Below are 22,208 nucleotides of genomic sequence, written 5' to 3'. Positions count from 1 at the left end.
TAAAGTGTCCATCGTATGGGCACACTTCTGAATCTCGCCGGAAGTAAGTTATCCGTGTACCTTTTACCTAGGCCTACTCTTTTATGAGTAAGCCTACTTCTTTTGTCACATACTGTTTTTCAACTATGAATGCGATTTCGGATGCAGCCATGACCTTTACAGCTCGGGTGATTAGCGCAAAAATATTTAAAATCAGAAAAGCTAATAATTTTGTAAGGCATTGAAATGTTTTTTGAGGTCCTCCTTGGTGTAATAGTACCTTGTGAAAAATTATAATGGACTAAGGCAAAACAAACAAACAAAAAACCTAGAGAGTAAAAAGTTCACTATGGGACAAAGTGATGCCTATGGCTCTTTTTAGCTCTATTTAGATCTTTTATGTTTAAGACTATTCCACCTACATTTTACCCTAGCATGAAAGAGACGGATTGTTATGTTCTGACTTTGTGGACTAGGAAGAAAAAGACATTCATGCTACAGCTAGTGTGTTGACCTTGTCAAATCTTTAGGATCTTCAGTGTGACATTCACTTGACACCTATACAATACCTTTGCTCATTCTCAAGAAGATCAAAGAAACGAGGGGAAAGGCACAGAAAATGTGCTAAGATTCTTTCTTTCTTTCTTTCTTATGACTTTCAGTTCATCATTGATATGGACTTATAATTGTTATCATGAATTATGATGATTAATATTATAGGATATAGATATAACTATGTGAGATGATCATTAAATCATTTTGAATGTTCAAGGTGAAACGCTAGAGAGGCTTTGGCATGAGGAACCATCATAAAACACTTGTATCCTTTAGTGCTGTGAACAGAAAAACCCATTATGTTGAACACACGGTATGTGGAAAATTACTGAAAAAGTGGATGCGGAATCATGGATGAATGTTTTTATTCTTTACAAAAAAAAAGGTAATGGCACAAAAAGTTGTGAATAAAAGATATAACTACCCCTGCATGAAGGCACAGTGAGACACGGTTGGCTCGGGATACAGTGTCGTTGTGTATGGGGTGTTCTATGACTGCAAGCTGTTGAAATTAGTCATTTCAAACCACATGACAAGAAAACTTGCCAAGAGAATTAACTGAAAATAGAGCCTCGTGTGAAACAAGAAGCATATAAAGCAAGAAGTTAGGGTTTTACAGGGTAAAAGGATTTGTTATTCCCTAAAAGTATATTCTTCCATGGTCAGTATTCTTAGATAATATTTTGTGGTTACAATAAATCTTTGATACAGTGTCCAGTACGGCACCCACAGAACACTAAATCTCAAACATATCAAGTATTTCAGTCCTGTCTGTTCTACTGACAGCTGAGATGTTACTGCAAAACAATGTATCACAATGGGAGTATTTAATGGTTTGTGTTCATCCCCCTCTACTGGAGAGGAAGGTGTGCATTGTATATCAGGCCTGTCAGCAAGAGTTGATTGTAATTAAAAAAAAAAAAAAAAAACATTTCCAGAAATGATTCACCAACACATAGCCTACATTTTTTTTAAAATTATTTACACTTTTTCCAACAAGGAGTGTATTCATGAGTATATACACTCTGAATTTACCTTTATGACACTTTTGAAAGACTTTTTAATATAAAATATGTAAAAAACATTCATATAAATTATACATATTTGTTTTGAGAAAAATATTGCCAGTGTCATGAAAAGAATAGGGAAAAAAGTAGTATTAAAACTATGAAATATTCAATACTGACAGATTTAATGTTTGGCTAATGATAAAATCACTGTGAGCAACACTGATATCAAAACTCAGCAGAATAATGCGATGAGATGAAAAACTACATATTTAACACATAAAATTACAAATAAACACTGTCCCTTAGAGTTACATATCTCAGCAATAAGGCAGCTGATGCCACTCTCTTCAAGTCTTATTGGATAAATCTAGGTCTCTGGCCTGTCTCCATTTAAATGATTAATATGGATCACGTCTGTTTACACCTGTTATTAAAATACGTTTTCGTCGATCTGATCACAATTGGACTGCTAAATGAGAAGGAAATGAAAAGAATCCTCAAATGTGCTGTGCTGGCCTGCAGCTGGAGTGGGACTTCCTGTCTTGAGCCCATTTGTACAGTTTCTGTAGCTCTAGACAGCTTCTCCTGACAGAAATGCTCTCCTCAGTGTATGTTCCTGCATGATGCTACGAGTAAATGGTGATGACCTCCCTGCCGCCACCTCGGACCAGCAGCACCCGCTCCAATCCATCTGTGAGGACCTCCAGGAACTCCATGTCTGAACTCAGAGTGAAGGAAAAGTGTGGAGAACTGCAACTGCAAGGTGACATTTAAAGAATAACTCTCAGTCTGAAAGAAAATGACAGACTATGTTATCACGATTCTTTCCATTTTATCCATATAACAGCCCCTCTAAGTAGATGTGCCACTGTCTGCATTTCAGCTGATGAAAGGATACAGTTCTCATCCCCGCCCTGGTTTTTGGGTGGTCCTGGCATGTTCAGCAGCACCAGTTGGGCTCCCTGGGATTTGTTAACTACAACCTCATTCAGTTTCACTGCAGTGTGCATTCTTCTCACATTAGTCTGATCCCTGTGAAAAAGCCAGTCATTCACATTTAGCATCAAAACTTAGTTTTAAGATTTTAGACTTTGATAAATATGAGAAATCGTATATGAAAATAACAACTCAATAGGGAAATAAATATAAGAAATAAAATATTCGTATATGTCATTTAAATATTTTTTACAAGCACTATCAAAAGTTTAGGGTCAGTTAGATTTGTTAATGTTTTTGTAAGAGGCCTCTTATCCTCACTAAAGCTGCATTTATTTGATCAACAATACAGTGAAAACAGTAATATTGTGTAATAATATTACAATTTAAAATAACGGTTTTCTATTTTTGCACTTCGGTGTCACATGATCCTTCAGAAATCATTCTAAAATGCTGATTTTCCATTCAAAAAACATTTCTTATTATTATCAATAGTGTTGCTTACTATTGGTTGTGGAAACTGGTGATTTTATTCTATTTGATTTTTTTTGCAACATTATAAAAGTCTTGTTACTTTTTTATTAATCCTTGTTGAATAAAAGTCTTGATTTCTTTAAAATTAGTAATAATATTAAGCCTTGACCCCAAACTTTAGATTTTTAGTGTATGTTAGTGTGTGGAGTGTGTGTCCGAAGAATTCATTGTTAAAGTTCCTTTAGCAGACATTCATACTTGTTTGTTGATGCTATCAGTGAGCATATTGTTTTGGTATTTCCTTTAAAATGGTTTCATATATGATGGGTATCCAGTGCTAGAAATTATTGATAACCTCATTGATAGAGATGTGGAGACGTATTAGAAGTCTTTAGAATTACCCAAAGGCCAGTTTTTGCAAAGGAATCATATACTGCTAAATGAGTGTAATGTAAAATAAATGTACAATTCATATAAATGTTAATATTAAACATGAATTAAACAAAAACATCTCAACAGCAAAAAACAAACCAACAAACAACACAAAAATGGGTTGTTCTTATCATTAATGCAATGAAATGGACTCAGCACTTAAACGAATGAATACCATAATGATACAGTAGCTGCTAACTGTAGATGTTATCTCTAAGAACAAAGTTAGTGTTGATACACATGCAGACAGAAACATCTCTGTCACGACTATTCATGCTGACACATGCCGTTGGCTATGACTCACACTGACTTAAGCAGGCCACACACAGAGACACACACCAAAATCATGCTGCATGTTTAGTGTGACACACATGCAACACATCCTGTTTACATCTACTACTGTAATACAGACCAGACAACTAATGCCAGCCCTTTAAGCACATCAACCACTTGCATAAAAGTCAAAGGAACTTACAGATTCTCCCACTCTCTAGAAGGACAAAACAAAATATCTTGGTGTGAAAAAAAAAAAACTAAACCATTTAATTATGAAAGATGACACAACCGTTCAGATAAACTGCAAAAATGGATTTGATCTATGAACTCACGGTTTCATATTGAAGATGTCCCGCACAGCCATGTTGGCCTCCCGAAGGCGGTTGCGCTCACTAATCAGCTTCTCTTTGGTCCAGGTCATATGGACCCTGTCGGACGTGGGTGTGGGCTTGTCGTTCTGAACGGCATGTGACTTAGTGTTCCTGTCATGAATCAGCTGAGGCTGAAAGAGCAAGACACAATGCTTAAGTTTCAACAATAAACTGCATTAACGTTAGGTAAAAATGCTGCTGGGAAGCAGGTTTACAGGACCTAGATAGACAATCTTTGTTTAAAGACTGTGCTGAAAAGATCAGCTTGGGCCAATGTGAATTAACATGGTGGTCCAGGCTGGTTGCAGATCAAGGTGATTTACAAAGTAAGTTTTGCTCAATAAGCAATCAGTATTTTATACCAGCTGTGCTGATCTTTTCAGCAGGGGAATGAGTGTTGCAGGAAGGTTGCGATACCCACAAACACAAGTTATGGATTAGTAACCAGACTAATGAGTCACTGACCGTTAAGATCAAACACTCTACAGTACATAATACACGTATACATTTACATTTATTATGTCAGAGGTCGCACGCCTCTGGAGCAACTAGGGGTTAAGTGTCTTGCTCAAGGACACATTGGTGTCTCACAGTGGATTCGAACCCGGGTAACTCACACCAAAGGTATGTGTCTTATCCACTGCGCCATCACCACCCCAATAAGTATGTATACACTACTAATCAAAATTTTGGGGTCAGTATGATCTATTTGAAAGAAATTAATACTTTTATTTGACAAGGATGCATTTAATTGATCAGAAATGACAGTAAAAACAAATAAATGCTGTTCTGTTGAACTTACTATTAATCGAAGAATAATATAAAAAAAGGTTTACAGTTTCCACACAGTTCGCCCCTTTTTTTTAAATAATAAAACTACACAATGCTAGTGTAGTTTTATTAAAGCAGTATATTTAGTAGAGCTGCACGTTTTCACTCAAACTTCAGAAGACGAGAGACTCATGCTCTTAACTCATGCTCTATAATGACATGCATGACATGCTGTAAACAAATGAAATCTTGACATTTTCAGGGCCACAGTCATTTTCATTGCCCTGCTGTGCTTGTTGCTAAATACTAAGGAATTTTCAAATATATGAGGTGAAAACCATAGCAGAATTATAGTTGCAAAAGGCATCTCTTGATGAAAGCTGTGGCTCTGTCATGTCTCACAATGTGAATGGATTACCAGTTTTGGGGCTGGTGCCAGAAGCCATTGCCCAATCTGGAACAGAGCTGCGCTTTAACACGCAAAAAAAAAAAAAAAACCCTGATGTACAAATCCTAGTCTCTCGAACAAGAGAACCTGTGATGTCAGTGGGCAGAAATTCCACAGCTCCCAAATCTCTGAGCAAGTACCAACCCTAGTTGAGCACTGGCTCTGGCTCAGGCACCAGCCCCAGTAAAAAAAGAGGTGGTTTGGATGGAGCAGTTCAGCAGAGTTATACAGGATGGTTATCTAGCCTTGACAGAGAGTGAAAATAGGTGATCGGTGAGAGGAAAACCCCTGAGCTACCTCGTCCAGAATTACAGTTGGCACTTGTGACTTATTCTTGTGAGATGTTTTCTGGTCGCAGGGCTTCCTCCTGACGGAATTCCGGGATTCATCTGAAATGCTTTGAATCTGGCAGTCGCCACAGAGCAAACAATCCAAAATTGTTAAGTAGGAGGAAGAGGCTTTATGTAAAACAGTGCTCTAACTTACTCTAATGCAAGTAATGCCTTAACTTATAAAACTTAAATCTAAAACGTATGATTTTGTGTGAAGTGTATTGACTGCAACCACACTGATTTAGTCCCATAATAACATGACAGCAATGCCAAAAGAACAGATTGGTCGAGAAATATTACCTCTCTCTCCCGCTCTGTCTTCGAAAGCTGCATCTGCTTCAGCATCTGAGAGCGTTGTTCCATCACAAGGGTCTTCTCATAGGTGAAGGCGGAGATATCGCCTGCGTGCTACAGAGATAATGACATAGTGGCCAGCAGTGTTGGGAGTAACGCATTACAAAAGTAATACATTACAGTAACATATTACTTTTTGCTGTAACGCAGTAGTGTAAGGCATTACTAATCAATTTTCAGTAATATTTTACTCGTTACATGTTCAGTGAGGCTTGTATTATAGTTGTATTACAGTGTATTGTCTGCTTTTACTTCTTAAAGGCAACAGACTATGTGAAAGTTTTAAAGCAGTCTTTCAGTGCCAGTTCAGAGAGGTCGCGTCTGTAACATTGTTTTTTCCTCATAAATGCGAACACGAAAACTAAAATAAAATGAACATTTTAAGTTCTATGGAGACTGGAGTGCCAACCCTTCCTCATCCGATTTGCGCAGTGTAATTAACAGAATTACAAAAAATATATTTTGCCTCCTATTTTTTGTCACGCATGAATGTGTGTCTTTTTCCTAATATTAAAAAGAAAACATAGACTGATATTTGTCTAATGTCTGGAGTCCTTTAAGGAAGTAGCCTATATACGTTTCAATACATGAATTTTCTGAGAATTTTTATTTCAAGTTTTGACTGCAAATGTCATTGACTTCCCCAATTTTAAATAATTTATCCTCAACTAGTTTTGTGGTGTAGGTCTACGTATTTTATAATGTTAACTTCAAATAATACTAATAGCCTAATTTAAAGATAAGGCAGCATTGGATATGGACGGTAAGGAGAATAACGCTGGAGTTGGAAGAGGTGTGTCGCGATTCTGTAGGTTCGTGGATGTGGCGAATAGCGATTTCGGTTTCATATTGCATATCGTTACAGCCCCAAAGTTAAGTTCTACTTAGTTATTTTGGTGAAAGTAAGTCAAAAGTAATACATGAGTAATGTAACGCATTACAATTATGAGACAGTAATATTGTAAGGTAATGAATTACTTTTAAATAACAGTAACAAGTAGGCTAATACCTAATGTATTACAGTTTGGAAGTAACTTGCACAACACTGGTGGCCAGTGAGGTCATACCTAAAAGTGCCTAAAAATTCCAGTAGCTTGCAAACATTCCATCATTATAATATAATATCATAATATAATTGTAATGGTATCCCACCATTTCCACAACTTCCACCTTCGCTTCAAGACGCAAGTGGTACAAGAAGGTCTGCAGGTCTTTCTTCATCTGGATGCTGTTGTCATCCATCTGAGCCACTGTGAAGATCCTCATCTTACACTTTCTCCAAACCTACATGATTTCAGGGCAGGGAAAAGCACTGTGTGAAATCTACAGTTGAATAAAAGAGCAGTGCTGCCGTATCAGACATTCTGTCGCCTTCTACCTTGTGCTGGCGGAGCAGGAACGGAAGAAGCATGAGTAGACCACCATCATGGACAATCCACCAGACATCAATGGTACCCTCAGCTAACCGGTCCTGGTTTGTGGGAAATGTATCAATGTTTTTTGCCACTAACAGGGCCTGGTGGGCAGCTGTTGTCTCTCTGATGGTTTCTTTTGGGGGGGTAAAAATGTAATAATTTTTACTATTTTGATTGATATTTCATGAAATGTTTTTACACCATTGTGAACAACATAACTGATCTGGAATTATTTGAATTACTCCTATTTAACCAGCTTTTTTTCCCCTCTGTACTTTGAGACTTAAAGCCTTCAACAGTTCGCTCATAATAAAGCTCAGCTAGCGTCTTAACTCTTATAATCATCATCAATAATCCCTGACCTCATTGCCTTAAGCTGATTATCTGACTTTCTAGCAGCTTAGTATCAGAAATGTCAAGTGCGCACCAATGAAGTTCTTCCAAGAGAGGGAGCTCTCTGACTGCTTCCAGTGTGCGGGCCAGGCCACCAGCACAGCATTGTGTTTCATGCCACCCAGACCTGCGGACTGGATCAGGTGAGAGAAACCATCCCGCTGATTAGAGGACACCACCACATGACAGAAACCCTTAGTTTTTTCTTTTGCCATGGCTGCTTTGATATTCTGTAAAAGTACAAAAACAAAAACATGGATATATGTTAATAACACTCAATGTATAATAGATTTTAATACAAAATGTAAATTCAATAAAATGTTCTGACTATCAAGCAGAACTTTGTTTAACATAAAGAAAACATTGACTATAGGTAGATTAAAAATGACTGGAAGGTCAGGACTTGAAGGGGAATTTGTTTTTGTGACTGTCATGCAATGTCACCACAAGCCATAAACTTATTTTCTCTTGTGCAATCCAGTGGGTTAGGTTAGTCCCAAGGGCATACAATGGTAATGACTTGCTTCTTGCAGAGTTTGAGACAGAAACCCTCTGGTAAAACCAGCACTGAGTATCAAAATGTTCCATAAACTGTGTTAATCTTTGATGTGATACTATAGCCCTAAATTGGTAAAAAATTTTGGCAACATATAATTGTAAGACTAGAAAAACTGGAAGCATCCTAATCTACATTTCTTTCCCTCATCCCCCACTCCTTCTACCCCATGCAAAGATCACCAAAAACTCACTGAAGAATCTAAATGGTTTCATGTATAATGTTTCATGGTTGTAAGCTACCCTAAAGAGAATGTAAGAATTCTTTAATTTCCCCCTAATTGCTGACAATAGTGGTACAGAAATTACACACTTAACTGGATGACAGAATAATCACTGTATTTGGCAATCATCTCTGTATTTGACAACTATCAAGTTCTTTCACCTGTTCAGAGAGCTTAGCATCTGCCCCACGAGCCATATAGGTGCCCTCCAGCACTGAGCAGACGATGGTCAGGCCTTTCCCAGCCTTCAGCTGTGAGGTAAAGGAAAGCAGACGTGGATGTTTTACCCCCAAGTCAGAGTCCAACTTTAGGAGCACCAGCAGCTGAGGTCTGGAAGATGAGTTAAATGATATTTGCCTTAGATTTTTTTCTTTAGGTATGATGATTATTATATAGCACTGAAAATGCGCTGCGAATGCTTGCCTCCAGTTCTTTGTGTGAGGTGGCGCCTCTTCCAGTTTTATTAAGGCATAACGAGCTGCATTAAGGGATAATCCTCGAATCCCATCTCCCCATTCCTTCTCCGCCCTGAGGGGTGTTAGGGAAATGAAATCATTTCTTGAGTTAATATAGAAAATTTAACCTACAAAAAACCCCTGTAAATCTCATGGACACTTGCTTACCCTCTGTATTCAATGTACTTGTAGATGCATCCAGCAATCAGTATGACAAACAAAGCATAGAACCAAGATGAGACAAACATGAGGGAGAGACTCAGGCTCATCCCAAGGAAAGAGAGGGACCTGCAGACATCCAATGGTGCATTAATACAAGCAAACATTAACTCTAACCGCTCCATTCTACCTCAACTCACATGTAAATGGAACTAATAACCATTACACTACACCTATTTGGTTAATGAAAAACCCATGTCCATGTAACAGCATGACATTGTTAGCATGTAGGAAAACAGAATGTGCACTGCAGCAACAAAGCTGTTCATTGTTCCCTTGGAAATTATTAAGTGTGACTTGCCAGTGGTAGAACTTGAATCTTGGCCTCCAATTTGGGGTGCGTAGAAGTGTTTGGACAGCACAGGCCAGGTTTACAAAGAGGTAACACATCAAGAAAAACCTATAAAGTAGAAATTGAAATCAAGATTATTATAGCTAAATAAAACTAAAACCATAAAAAAAACTTGAATTAAAATAAATATTAGATGAAATAAAATTAAATTAAAAACACGTTAGCTTGCTAACATATCCAAGGAAACATTTATTATTTTAATTTCGTATAACTTTATGTACAACCAAAACTAAAATAAAAATGAATGAAAACTATATAGGCATTAAAAAAAATAAGGTGAACAAAAATTAAAATGGAACCGGAAAAAAACGATTCAACTATTAATTAAAACTATAATAGAAACTATTATAGTTTTAATTAATATTTGACTTTTAGTATCATCACCTTGTTTGGTAATGATACTAAAACACAAAATGAACAAACTGAGTAGCAAAACTGCATGTAATGGCCACAGTTATACAATTACTGCACAGAATTTTACTGACACACATTTTTATAAAACATATTAAATGACACATTTTAAAATAAAACTCCCTAAAAATGAATTTTAGGTCTGTTCATCAAAACATAATTTTGAAACAAATCTCTATTTGCCTGAAAGCTAAAATGATATTGGTGTAATCAACAGTTTTAAGGTAGAGAAACTGAATAATCATATGTAAAATAACGTCACTGACTAAATTATATACAGATTAATCTTGTTATATACAGAAATATACTGTTACACATGTGTTTTACTTATCAACTGTTTATGTTCACTTAAGACATAACCGACAATGTTACGAAGATACTCGTAAATATGGGCATGTTGACATATTTTTGTGTGAATATGTCCATTCAAGTGCATGAAGACATAAAAGAGAACTCAAATCAGTATTCATGCACTGAGAGGCGACTTTCTGGGCATGAGTTTGGGATGTGTGTTGCGCACAAAACTTCTCACACAGCGAGTACCGAATTGAGTTCTCTTTCGTGCCTTCTTGCATTTTATTTATATTAGCTTACTAGACTTAAAAACACATGCAAATGATAAACTTTATTGACGATGCAGCACTGCCCGATCGAGACAGTTGACCACCCCACCACACCGCACTCACACACACAGATTCCACCTGGCCCTAGTTATATCACAAAGTAAAAGGTGAAAGCAAGGGGAACGCACTCACATTGACAGGATGGGAGCAACATCATCTAGGGAAGCGATGAGGATCCCAATCTCACAGATGGCTGCAGTTAGGAGTAAGGCCCAGGTTGGCTCACCATTAGCTTTACTATGACCAAACACCTGCCAATGAGACATAGGTCATGTAAGTTACATCACAGGATCAAGAAGACTATTCTCTCAACTGTGTTGCCCACTTTCTTCTTTCTATGTATTTTTTGTGAGCAAGAACGTTTCAAACAAACATCTGTGTGCCTTAAGACATGTAAAGGTGTGTTCAACTAATACAACATCACAAAAGGAAAGCCAGGGCATGTTGTTACCTGTAAGAATGGCATGATGCCATCTCTAGCTATAGCCTGAAGGATCCTGGGAGCACCAGTGAGGCTCTGTAGGCCCGCACCACAACATGAGAAAAATGAGCCAATCACAATCACCCATGAAGAAGGCCAAGCTAGTGTTGAAACAACTAGAGTGTTCTTAACTGAGACTCCATACCTATTACGAAACCAAGCATGCAAAAAAAATTAAAAAAACACAAAGAATGTATTACATGCAAAACTGTGACTGCAGGCCTTATCTGAATGGATTTATAAAGCACGATGTTATTATATATTATTATTATCATTACCAAATAGCACTTACTTGTCTCGCAACGCCACACCTTCAATACATGCTCCAAATAACACTACACAAGAAATGTCTGTTTAGCATGATTAAGGGGTTAAATAGTAAATTGATTATAAAATGAACAGTTTATTTTTTTCCCCTAGAGGCTTTATTTTTTTGCAGCAAAAAGATACAGATTAAGGAGGTGGTTGCAATAGCCATAATGGTGCCAGTGGGAATGGACCTCTGAGGGTCTCTAAGATCTCCAGACCTGTTCGATCCAGCCATGATTCCTGTGAAAATCAGAGAAAAACATTTGATATGTTTCATAATACTATTAAAACACCCTTTCCACAATCACAAATGGTGAAGAAATTAATTTAACTACAGTTTTTCAGTAGGGTTTTTAAACCACATAGTTTTTAAACCACATAGTATTTTAAGTAGCGAGCCCTATTTTACTTATTTTAGGTAGCCAGGTAGTGTTGACAGGTTCTATAACATCACATTTATTCCTTTATGTTTACATATATAATTACATTAGGCTACGTATTTGTTGAACTCATGAACCAAGTCACCTGAACTGATTTATAGAAACGATCTGTGTTTACATTACCACTATTATGGGGCTTTTTGTCATTTTGGAAATTGAAAATCATAGTCCACACACGCATCTTCATTAATAGTAGGTTTCACTATAAGTAAGTTTAAGTTTAAGTCCACAGTAAGTTTCCACACTTCGTGTAGGCCCGCCCCTTTTCAGCTCTGCGCTCGTTGTGTTTTGTCTTCCGATCTGTATTTTCACAGTGATCTTGCTATTTATGAATGAACGGCTCGTTTTAAAATCTTCCCGGTCTACTAACATTTGTTAAGACATCTGCTTTAAACATTACAATCCCCATGATAACTTTCGTTAACTTTACATTAAGTAAATCCACTTCAAAAGCTAATTACTCCTGGACAGTAATGCCATAGAGACAGAGCGACCGTAAAAAAAACGGAAGTTCAAAGACAATATTCTAAAGATGGCGGTGCCCTTGTTTTTCTGGCGCATAAGGTATACTGAATGGCCAGTACTACGAAAATGTGCCTTTCTACAGAAGTTTGGAATTACATGGTAAAGGTGAGTAGATAAAAAAACATTTTGTTTTCTATTTCTGTTTCTTTGTTTGTTTTTTGTAAACTATACCTGTTACTGAGGGGAAGTAGATTCCAACCAGAAGGGTGAAGAAGGTGGTGATGTCATTGAGGACATAAGGCCTTGAAATGTTCTTGTCAGAGTTATCTGAAGCCCATTCTGATCTCTGTCCCTTCTTCTCCACTATTGCCTCGTATTGTCCATAGTGTCCCCACATGTTCTCTAGAAAGGAGAAACAGTAATACTTAGCAAATAACACTTGATTTCCACTTAGTTACCTAATTGAAGTCTTATGTTTGAGAAAATGAATCATCTGATAAAACAAATTAGCTGAGTTTGCTTAATTTTGTTATCATTAAATGGGGTGGTGTATAATTACTTGTGTGAGTAAAATAAGATGTGTATAGTTTGCTGTGTTTTTGTATTTGAGAATTCACCTGATATGACATTATTGCGCAAGCCAGGAACAGCCTCAATCACTGTCAAATTGTTAAGGGTGAAGTACTCATCACATGTTGCATTTCCTAAGTCACCTTGGCAAAAAAGTTTCCACACTTCGGTAGGGCGGGTTACATTGTCGATGACCTCCGTCTTTTCACACTTGTCAAAATTAGAATTTTTCAAGGTGCGGTTGCCTAGTAGACAGATTCTGTTGAAGCACACGAGAGCATAGGGTAATTAATTGTGTAATTAAATTTGCTCCATAACATCTCATATAGGTGATCTTAAAATTGTAAACACCTTTATCATATTTCAATTGAATACTGAGCCATAGGCATTTCAAGTTTTCATTTCGTTTTTTGCTTGTTTTTTGTGTTTATGTCCATGTAAAAAAAAAAAAAAAAATCACAGCATTACTCACTTAAAATTGGATTCCTTTAATGCGCTTTGGATGACACCTGCGTAAATGGCCATAATTGACAGCACTACACAGGACAGGAAGATTAAGGCCAGTTTGTTGACATATTTAACTCCAACAAACACTACCAGGGTCATGATAGCTAAACAGCATGTGCCATAAATACGCATGTTATTTTGCATCCAATATGGCTCCTCCTCTCCAAACACATTGGCAGTGGGCATGATGTATGTCTGTAGCAGGGTATAAAAGGAAAGAGAGAAAAAATTTGAAATGAATCCGATATTTGAGGTTATGTAATTAGGACAATGTAAGAGTAAGTTGATCGAATCAGCTGACTTGTGTTAGCTCAGGCCTGACAACTCTTCTGCGGTGCCAAATGAGCACTGCATTTTCTCACAAGAAATGGTTAATGTTGGTGCATAAGTTTTGACTCACCAAAAAAATTTCCATGGTTCCTAATATATACATAGATCCTGCAAATGTGGTGCCCAGGTAGAAACACAGACCCACTGCTCCTCCAAACTCTGGGCCTAATGCTCTGGAAATCATGTAGTATGAGCCACCAGCTAAAGTGGGAAGAGAATCAAGTTGACTTGAAACGAATATGGAGTAAATAAAAATAATATATAGAACATAACAGATTGAAATCATACCAGGCACTACACCATTAGTCGCAATGGCACTCATTGAAATTGCAGTCAGCATGGTCTATGGATGAAGAAAAGGACTGATGTAAAACAAAACTTATATATGCTTGCTTGCAGGGTAATTATACTTTTTAGTTTAGTTTTTATTTCTATTTTACTCACAATTTGGTTTAATTTTTGTTAGGTTTCACTATCATCAGTTTAAATTATTTCAGGGCTTTCTAGTTTCAGTTTGTGTTTAGGGCTAATGTTAAATTTTTCATCAGGGTCTAATGATATTGCTATTCTACGTAACTTTTCACTCTAGTGGTTATTTAAAACAAAACTTTATCTAGCAGAAGAACATTGTTATATTATTACATCATTATAGTTATATCAAAGTTTATTTGGGTAAAGACATGATTAAAGATGTATATTTTTACACTCACATTTATAACATTTTGTTCATTTTTATAAAAAAAGTTATAGTATAGCTTTAATGCACACTAGTAGCAATCATTTAATTACGTTAAGTCTTAATTATGAATTAAGTTTTATAAGATACACAAACCCAAAATGAAATTAATTTGTGATCATTTATATTTTCATAAAATTAGCTTTAGTTTATCACAGTCATGTTAGTCTCAAATTTGAAAAACCCAACACCAGGCTTTGAGCAGGACAGTACAATTCTTCCACACACCAGACCTTGTTAGCCATATTAATCTAGATCTGTATTTGAGGCATGCTGAAACTGTTGCCACAATGTTTGAAGCACATAGTTCTGTAGGATTTGTGTGTTCTATAGAATCAAGATTTGTCTTTACTTAAAGAGAGAGTGTTGACATTCTTTTGTCACATTTTTCCTTTTGTGTGTGAGACAAAATTGCATTGAAACAATGATTGAAGAAATGCCTTGATGTGTCTTTTCGCACATATACTCTAGGTCTGGGGTTTACTCTAAACAGTGGACCTCTCTTCGGACAACTGCTCTATCAACTTTGAAAACCCCTGCTCTAGGTAAACCAGGTTAGTGAGTCCAAAAAAAATTCTTTTATATTGTCAATGGGAAAAACTCACACAAGAACAGCACATAAAGATGATAGCAAGGGCCTCCATGATCCCCGCAGTACCCACTATCCACGTGAGCCGCAGGAACAGAATTACACCCAGAATGTTCTGCATGCAGGGCAGGAACACACCTATAAAAGTTCCCATCTGAGGGCCCTTCAAACAGATTGACACACAAAGCAAAACAATTTAAGCTATGAAATTCCAGCAAAATGTCTGTTGAAGCTGAATTCAATGTGTTTTTGAGTCTCCTATCATCTCAGTGTGAGTCTGGTTGGAGACTCACCTTCACAGTGACTCTCTGAATCCCATCCTCACTCTCAGCCTCCTCATGCTCGACGACCCCCTGGGTTATGTTGGTGTAGTTGGCAAGTTTGTTGAGGAGGGATGACACCATCGGAGTGCTGTCCATCTCGTCCTGTGAGTAAAGACATACATACAAACAGCAGTGTGTTGTAATTTAGTAACAAAATAAATTTTAAATATAAAGTGCTCTAGCCGTGATAGAGGTGCATGGGCTTTAAGCAGTTTGATACCTCATAGAGAGCCATATTCTTGCCGTAGATGCTGTCATCATGATCTGTGCTAATTAAGGAGCTGGTTTCCCTGAGGGTATCCTCAACTGGCAAATGACAGGAAACATATATTTTAGTTTAGAGAGAGGATGACTTTCATTGTAAAGGCTAGAATGCTATACCTCTGGCATAATCGCTGAAGAGATTGAATGGACTGGCTGACTTTAAATGGTTACTGTGAAAAACTGGTGATCATAGAACTATGTGTTTTTATCTGAAATCTGTCAACTCAAACTGTTGAAAAACTTGCTCTAACTTTCAGAAACTAAATTCGACTCCTTTAGACTGCAAATCTGTGCAAAAAGACATGAAATGTACTGTAGGCCTACAAGTACAAAAAAACAATAAAACTGAAAGTGTTTACCGTATTTGACGAGACATGTTAATACTTGTCTTGGAAAAAAAACATTACAAAACTAGCATATTGTCACATAACTCTTCATCTGTTTTTAGTCAAGAAATAAATTTAAAACCTTTAATTTATTAGGTGCTGTTGAAACAAATCAGGCTCAAACTTTGAAATAACTTTAAATAATAATGACATTAAAGATTATTAAGATTAAGTATTTTCGTGTTCGTCAGCCTAAAAATTCGTCACGCATAGAAACCTTGCACACCGAGTCCGTTGCGTATTTCTTAAACCTTTGCGGGAAAAAACGCAAAAATACCAAATGGATTCGTCAAGCAGTGAGGATGATTTTTGCCCTCTCTCTTATTGAAAAGAGAAGAAAGAGAAAATATTACGTCCATCCAATCCTGAAATTGCGCCGAGAGGAAGGAGAGTTCCTTATCAAGGAGTTGCGAATTTATCCTGAGCGATTAAAAATTTACCTCAGAATGTCAGTGGGACGCTTTGCTAGCGATTCTGGAGCCACATATTAAAAACAAGACCACCAATTTCCGTGAACCAATCGATTCTGAACGGAGACTGGCAGTGTGTCTGAAATGGACCAGGTATGGACACACACACGGACAAACACACACCCGCGCGCGGCCCGTTGGAAGCGCTGGGCAGACAGAACAGCTAGGCTGTTATTGTGTATATTGTGCCCAAATAATAGTTATCGAATAGGCTGCTCAATCACACCTTATTCGATCCTAAATTTCAATCTGATTGAAAGGGGAGGTTTATTAATTTCATAATCCAATATAGAGAAGAGAAGATAAACACTTGATCGAATTGAAAACCGAAACTGAAAGCACGGCGCATATGTGCAATGATTTGAGGACGAGCTCCCCCCGGCCCTGAATTGTCAAAAGACCTCTCAAAATGCTGGCTCTGGATGCGAAAAACGCAGAAAATCGAACCCGATCCGATTAATTTTATGACGGACGAAAGTTTCGGAGGCGGTGTGCAAGCGTGACTGACATAACGTGAGGTCGAATTTTTTTTTTAACGTGCGAAAATTTCGGATGCGAATTTCGGACTCGGTGTGCAATGGCCTTGAGTCTATGAAATGATTTGTTTTTGAAACGAGTCATTGGCTGTTTCGTAGTGACGTAGATACGAAACATAAGCATATTGGCCGTGCCCAGTTACTGCGCGCGCAGACGGGAGTGTAAACTTGAAATCTAGAACATAAATACTTCATCATAGCATCATGTCGAGAAGACGCTGTGTTCTACAATGCAAAGATAGTTCAGCCACTTTGATTTCATTTACCAGGGACGAACATGTGAAGAATTGGTGGTTAGATTTCATATTTGCAACGATACCACAACAGTATAGTCCGACGATTGTGTTCTCATCATTTTAATGACGAATCGTTCAAAAACATAAATGAATTCAAATGTGGATTCGCAAGCCGGTTGTTCCTGAAGGAGGTCTCAGTACTCAGTGTATATGGATCAACTTCCTCCTCCGAATCACAACCTGTAAGTATTATTAATAATTGTTGCTTTTATGGGTTTTGCAGCATCGGGGCGCGAGGGGGGAAGGCACATTAAGTATGTGCGTGCGTGTGTGTGTAAGTTACGCTCAGTGCAGCTTCGGTCTCCAATGTCAATTTTTTTAAATATGTGAAATGTTTGTCGCTGTTATTGGAGTTGTCATAAAGAATAGAGTGTCTTTTAGTACTGCAGTGCTTTATCAATATGTTTATGCGTTACGCTAACAAACAATAACTGACCAATCACCGCCGATTAGCGTCACGCAAAGGAGTGGTTTGGAAAAATGAGTCGTTGTACGAATCATTTGGGAGTCGGTGAGCAAATAAGGTAAAAATAAATGCATATTATAAGACAACAAAAGTGTTTTTTGTCATTGCATTCATGTAAAACTGTTGTTGGGGACTCCTAGAACAATATTAGGAATATTTTAAATGCCATAATAGGTGCCTTTTAAATAAGTGTTTAATGCCACTGATATACATTATACTGTTTATTATGCCATGATTTTTTTGCATTCACCATTTTTCAACTAAAAGACACGAGAGAAGGTAAAATAAAAACAGATCATCAAGATAATTGTCCACCGGTATGATATGTTTAACAACTGTATGATCACCCAGAACACTTTTAATATATTTGAATCTGTTTATATCTACACCTAAACCCTCACAGCAGCAAATTTGTGAGCTGTACACGTCTATCGCACATGTGAATACCTCTGCCTGAAGATAAGAAACATAATGTGGCTGTAAAAATGAAATTGAAGGAAAACGATTTTCCATTATATAAAATTCCAAACGCTCAACAAAACACCAAGTTGATTTAAAATTTTAAGCTTACTTGAGCCATTGTAATGATCTTTTGATGATCCATATCAATGAGATTTAAACTCACCTATCGTCTGTGCATTCAACTCTGAATCACACTCCATGCTGAGAGGGAGACAAAGGCGTGAGTGCGTCTGAAGGTCTAGTGAGAACCTTTTTACCTAGTCTGTAGTTTGATTAAAACTGGAGACACTATGCCTCAGCTAAATGCTGTCTCCTCGGACGCAAAGCTGTCTTTTGAACAGCACTACTGCAGCTGATCTCATTTTAATTTCGATGCACTGCTAGTGGGATCAGTCTGTCTGTGTTCCAGCAGTTGTCCAAGTCTTGTACTTCTCGTATCTGATTGTCTCACACTTTCTTTCTTCTTTACTCATTATTTGGCTCCAGTACATGCTGTATGTTGACATCGGAGGTTTAACTGCAACATCAGACTGACTGGTGGCACTGAGCGCAAGTCTATAACTAACTATAAGCTTAACCTTAATGCAAACCCCACCCCACCACCAGCTCAACACCAACTTAGGTTGCTGTGACGTATTGGTTATTATTGGAGAAGTGACTTGTGAGCAACTCGAGTAGGGGAGGGGAATTTCAGTTGAAACCCAGGCTGAATTAGAATATTCTCAGAAAGAAACTTTCAAATCCAGTTAATCGGCATGCTAGATATCATTTGTGTTATTCCAGAAACATTTTTAGAATGAGAGAAAGAGTATTAAGTGTCTCAGCATTTAAATATTTGATTGATGAGCATCTATTTAATTAAAAACAAGCTGTAAAAAAATATTTATTTAGTAGTTTATAAGAAAGCAGACTGTAAAAAAAGTCAACTGGGAAAAACAGCATTTAATTTCAGTATTCTATTTTCACATCTTTTTCCACAGTGAGAACAGAAAAATAGCAAACATTTGAAGTTAGAAAAATAGAATAGAACTTCTATAAATTTCTAGAATATCCTTTTCCTGTGAATTCTTTCCGTGTGGCTTGTTAATTGCGTTTATAATCCTCTGCGCTGCTAGATTTGTATATGAATCATGAAATCCCAAAGGGACTAATTTGTGATGTTTTGAAAAAGCTCATACATGTATCAAGACCGGAATTAAAACGTATTACAGATTCACCCAAATCCAGTTTTGAAAACAATGCAGGGTATACATAGAGTGCAGTTCAAAAGTTTGGGGGTTTTAAATGTTTCTTAACAAGGCTATGTGTATTTTGATCAATACAGTAAAAACATGTATAATGTTATAATGTAAAAAAATAATTATTTTAAATATTTTTTTTTTTATTATAAATGTAATTTATTCCTGGAATAACAAAGCTGAATTTTCAAAATAATTATTCCAGTCTTCAGTGTCACACAAACCTTCAGAAATCATTCTGATATGCTCATTTCATGTGCTGCTTAATAATTTTGTGGAAATCTTGATACACTTTCATTGATACACTTTCATTCTTTGATGAATAGAAAGTTCAAAACAGCATTTATTTGAAATATAAAAGTTTGTTACACGATGAATATCTTTACTGTCACTTTTGCAAGTTTGAGTTTTTCTCTCTCAATATTACAAACACACATATTTTTTTTGTAACACACATACTAACCACACTCGGACATCCATACCAACACACCCACACAATACCATTGCACAATGTATCCAATTGGCTCTATAATATGCCAAAGCAGAAAACAGGAATAAAGCGATTATTTGTTTTATAGGCCAAACCTGGAAAAATGGCACCATCTGATTAAAAAAAAAATTGTAAACATTTAAGTTTTAAAGCCTTGCCAACAGAATGAAAGCTTCTTATAGATTGCATCATTTTAGTTAAATGAACCTGGGATTAAAAATGCAGTTTTAATGGGTTTCAATTGGGACATTTTTTTGTCCAAAAGGCGCTAAGTGGGAGTATTTTGTGTACCTAGTCCAAAAAAGTTTTTTTTTTAAGAAAATGGCAGTGAAATAGTAAAATTCCAATAAAAATACACAACTGTGCCAAATTTTATGCAGTAAGCATTAACACAGGCAAAGTGACCAAAAAACAAAACAAAACTGAAAGACAAAAATGCATAAGGAAGCACAAGTGTTAAACAGCATGTAGAAGATTGTGTACAACAGGTTTTTCAGCAGGTTTGTCCATGTTGATGGCACCTCATATACAGACCCTTTAATAATGAGATTATTTGATAGATTTAGTTTTAATGAATTAATTTAGTTTAATACATGTTTAATTTTGATAACATTTTATGAATTAAACAGCTTGTAAACATATTATCACTAGAGAAAATTACACATTAAATTATTGAGATCATTTAAGTCATTTGCTCCTTATACAGAGCCTTTTTAGCATAAAGGGTTCTTTATCATTGGGTCAAGAACCCCACTGAATCTTTTTTTTTTTTTTTTTTTAAGATTTTATCAAATAAAATATATGATAAAAAATATAGACAGTAGGTTAATGAGGGTTACATTATCAACTGATAACACAATCTATACAAAACGCCTTCACAGCCACACAGCCAGTTTCACTTAAAAAAGGAAAAAGGAAACGGCACAATTAAACTTATTTTTGTCATGGAATGTTTTAAATAGGTCACTTTTATAGGAAGAAGAGAAATTCCATAATAATGAACCACAAGCTCTGCTACACGCCCATCATGTAAACACATAAAAGAAAAGATCTGGATTATGCAATTCTTAAGTGAATGTAAACGGATAACTATTAACTTTAAGATGTTTAAGCCTGTACCAATTGTGTGCCAAAAAACAGAATATAAAGGATCATCGACCAATAGGCTGTTGGCACCAGACCAAAACTTCTGAGAAACCGGACTTGACTTAAAATACCTGATGAATAAAATGACTCTCATTTAGCTCTGATTTAAACTCTCAGCAAACCCGTCTCACTTTCTTCTGTGGAACCTAAAATATCATTTTTACAATGTCTCAAGGTTTTTATTTATTTACTTTTAACCACACAATCAAAGTCAGAGCTCACCAAAACTGTTAGGTTACCAATATTCTTAAAATATATTTTTGTTGTGCTCCAACATGAGCTTTGGACATTTAACTTTGAATGGAATCCACAAAAGAAAAAAGTTCAGAATAGAAGAATATTACAAGAACTATAGTTGTACAACAAGGTCTCTTTTGCTATGCACAAATGTGTGTAGCAATTTATCTAAAGATAAACACTGAAAAGACGTCAGAGTGAGAGAAACAGGAAAGTGGAAAAAGGGGCAACAGGAAACTGCTACTTGTTTACACTCCATGAGGATATGATTTCACAAACACATGCCAGTAAACAAGACTCACATTTGCTTTTCAGAATGCACTTACAAATACACTTGAGTTTTAAAAAAACAAGCCTTTAACAGGAAGCCTTTTAAAAGTTCTGCTCTTTTGTTTGCACATGTCTAGGCAGGATTCCCCCACCCCCAGAAAGCTCTCACCTGAGTAGGGTTCTGCTACCATATCTGGCTCCTCCTTGTCCTCCTCTTTCAGTATATCCCCATCATAGTCTGGATCTGATAATGGGGTATCCTCCACTGGCACCACTGTAAAGTTGGTTGGCATTTTCCCCTCACACCATGTGCTCTGTGTTTTGTTTTTTTTGAGTCTTTTTCTCTCTGTCTCACCCCAAGTCTCCTGGGCTCGGCAGAGTTCGAAGTTCTCTGACTTTCTTCACAACTGTTGTTCAGACGTGGTAGCCCATGTGATCTCGTTCTTCCAAATAAGGAGCATTACACAACTCCTCCCTCTGGGCGACAGGCCGTTTTGTCCTGCCACAGAGCTCTGAGCTGGTGCTTCCTGTTTTTTTGTTAGCTGCCCTTCTCATTGTACCTGTGAAGACTGGGAGGGAGGTGATTGTTTGCCGTGTCAGAGTCATCTGCAC

General features: G+C 36.8%; 1 protein-coding gene across 6 annotated transcripts; it reads right to left on the bottom strand.

The window, feature by feature from the left end:
• Positions 1-882: 882 nt before the first annotated feature.
• On the bottom strand, positions 883-22,208 carry slc12a7a (solute carrier family 12 member 7a). Of its 6 annotated transcripts, none has more exons than XM_039676092.2 (26): positions 21,766-22,206; positions 15,556-15,641; positions 15,306-15,437; positions 15,029-15,175; positions 13,976-14,030; positions 13,758-13,888; positions 13,323-13,552; positions 12,898-13,109; positions 12,512-12,682; positions 11,517-11,615; positions 11,359-11,416; positions 11,037-11,211; positions 10,718-10,836; positions 9,501-9,599; positions 9,149-9,268; positions 8,949-9,053; positions 8,687-8,855; positions 7,781-7,976; positions 7,317-7,486; positions 7,091-7,222; positions 5,885-5,992; positions 5,550-5,657; positions 3,995-4,164; positions 3,862-3,876; positions 2,443-2,576; positions 883-2,262 (listed from the first exon to the last, which is right to left on the bottom strand). In XM_039676092.2, exons 1-26 carry the CDS (start codon positions 21,887-21,889, stop codon positions 2,171-2,173), a joined length of 3,357 nt encoding a protein of 1,118 aa, XP_039532026.2. In that variant the 5' UTR covers positions 21,890-22,206; the 3' UTR covers positions 883-2,170. The 6 variants fall into 6 exon arrangements, with proteins under 6 accessions (XP_039532026.2, XP_039532028.2, XP_088987436.1 ...); XM_039676094.2 differs by lacking the exon at positions 21,766-22,206 and adding an exon at positions 18,379-18,814; XM_089131310.1 differs by having other exon boundaries at positions 8,687-9,053; positions 21,766-22,208.

Source organism: Pimephales promelas, chromosome 5 (assembly GCF_988280905.1).
Source record: "Pimephales promelas chromosome 5, fPimPro1.hap1.1, whole genome shotgun sequence".
Lineage (NCBI taxonomy): Eukaryota > Metazoa > Chordata > Actinopteri > Cypriniformes > Leuciscidae > Pimephales > Pimephales promelas.
Note: the sequence above shows the minus strand (reverse complement) of the source record. Positions and strands in the feature narration are given on the sequence as shown.

Bases quoted from the DNA above. Each gene is read 5' to 3' on its own strand.
- slc12a7a (XM_089131310.1), bottom strand. From the start codon at position 21,889: ATGCCAACCAACTTTACAGTGGTGCCAGTGGAGGATACCCCATTATCA. The intron at 9,054-9,148 runs GTAAGCAAGTGT...AACACCCCTCAG, and splicing joins AAGTACATTGAATACAGAGG to GGCGGAGAAGGAATGGGGAG. The intron at 5,993-7,090 runs GTGGGATACCAT...TTATCTCTGTAG, and splicing joins AGGTGGAAGTTGTGGAAATG to CACGCAGGCGATATCTCCGC.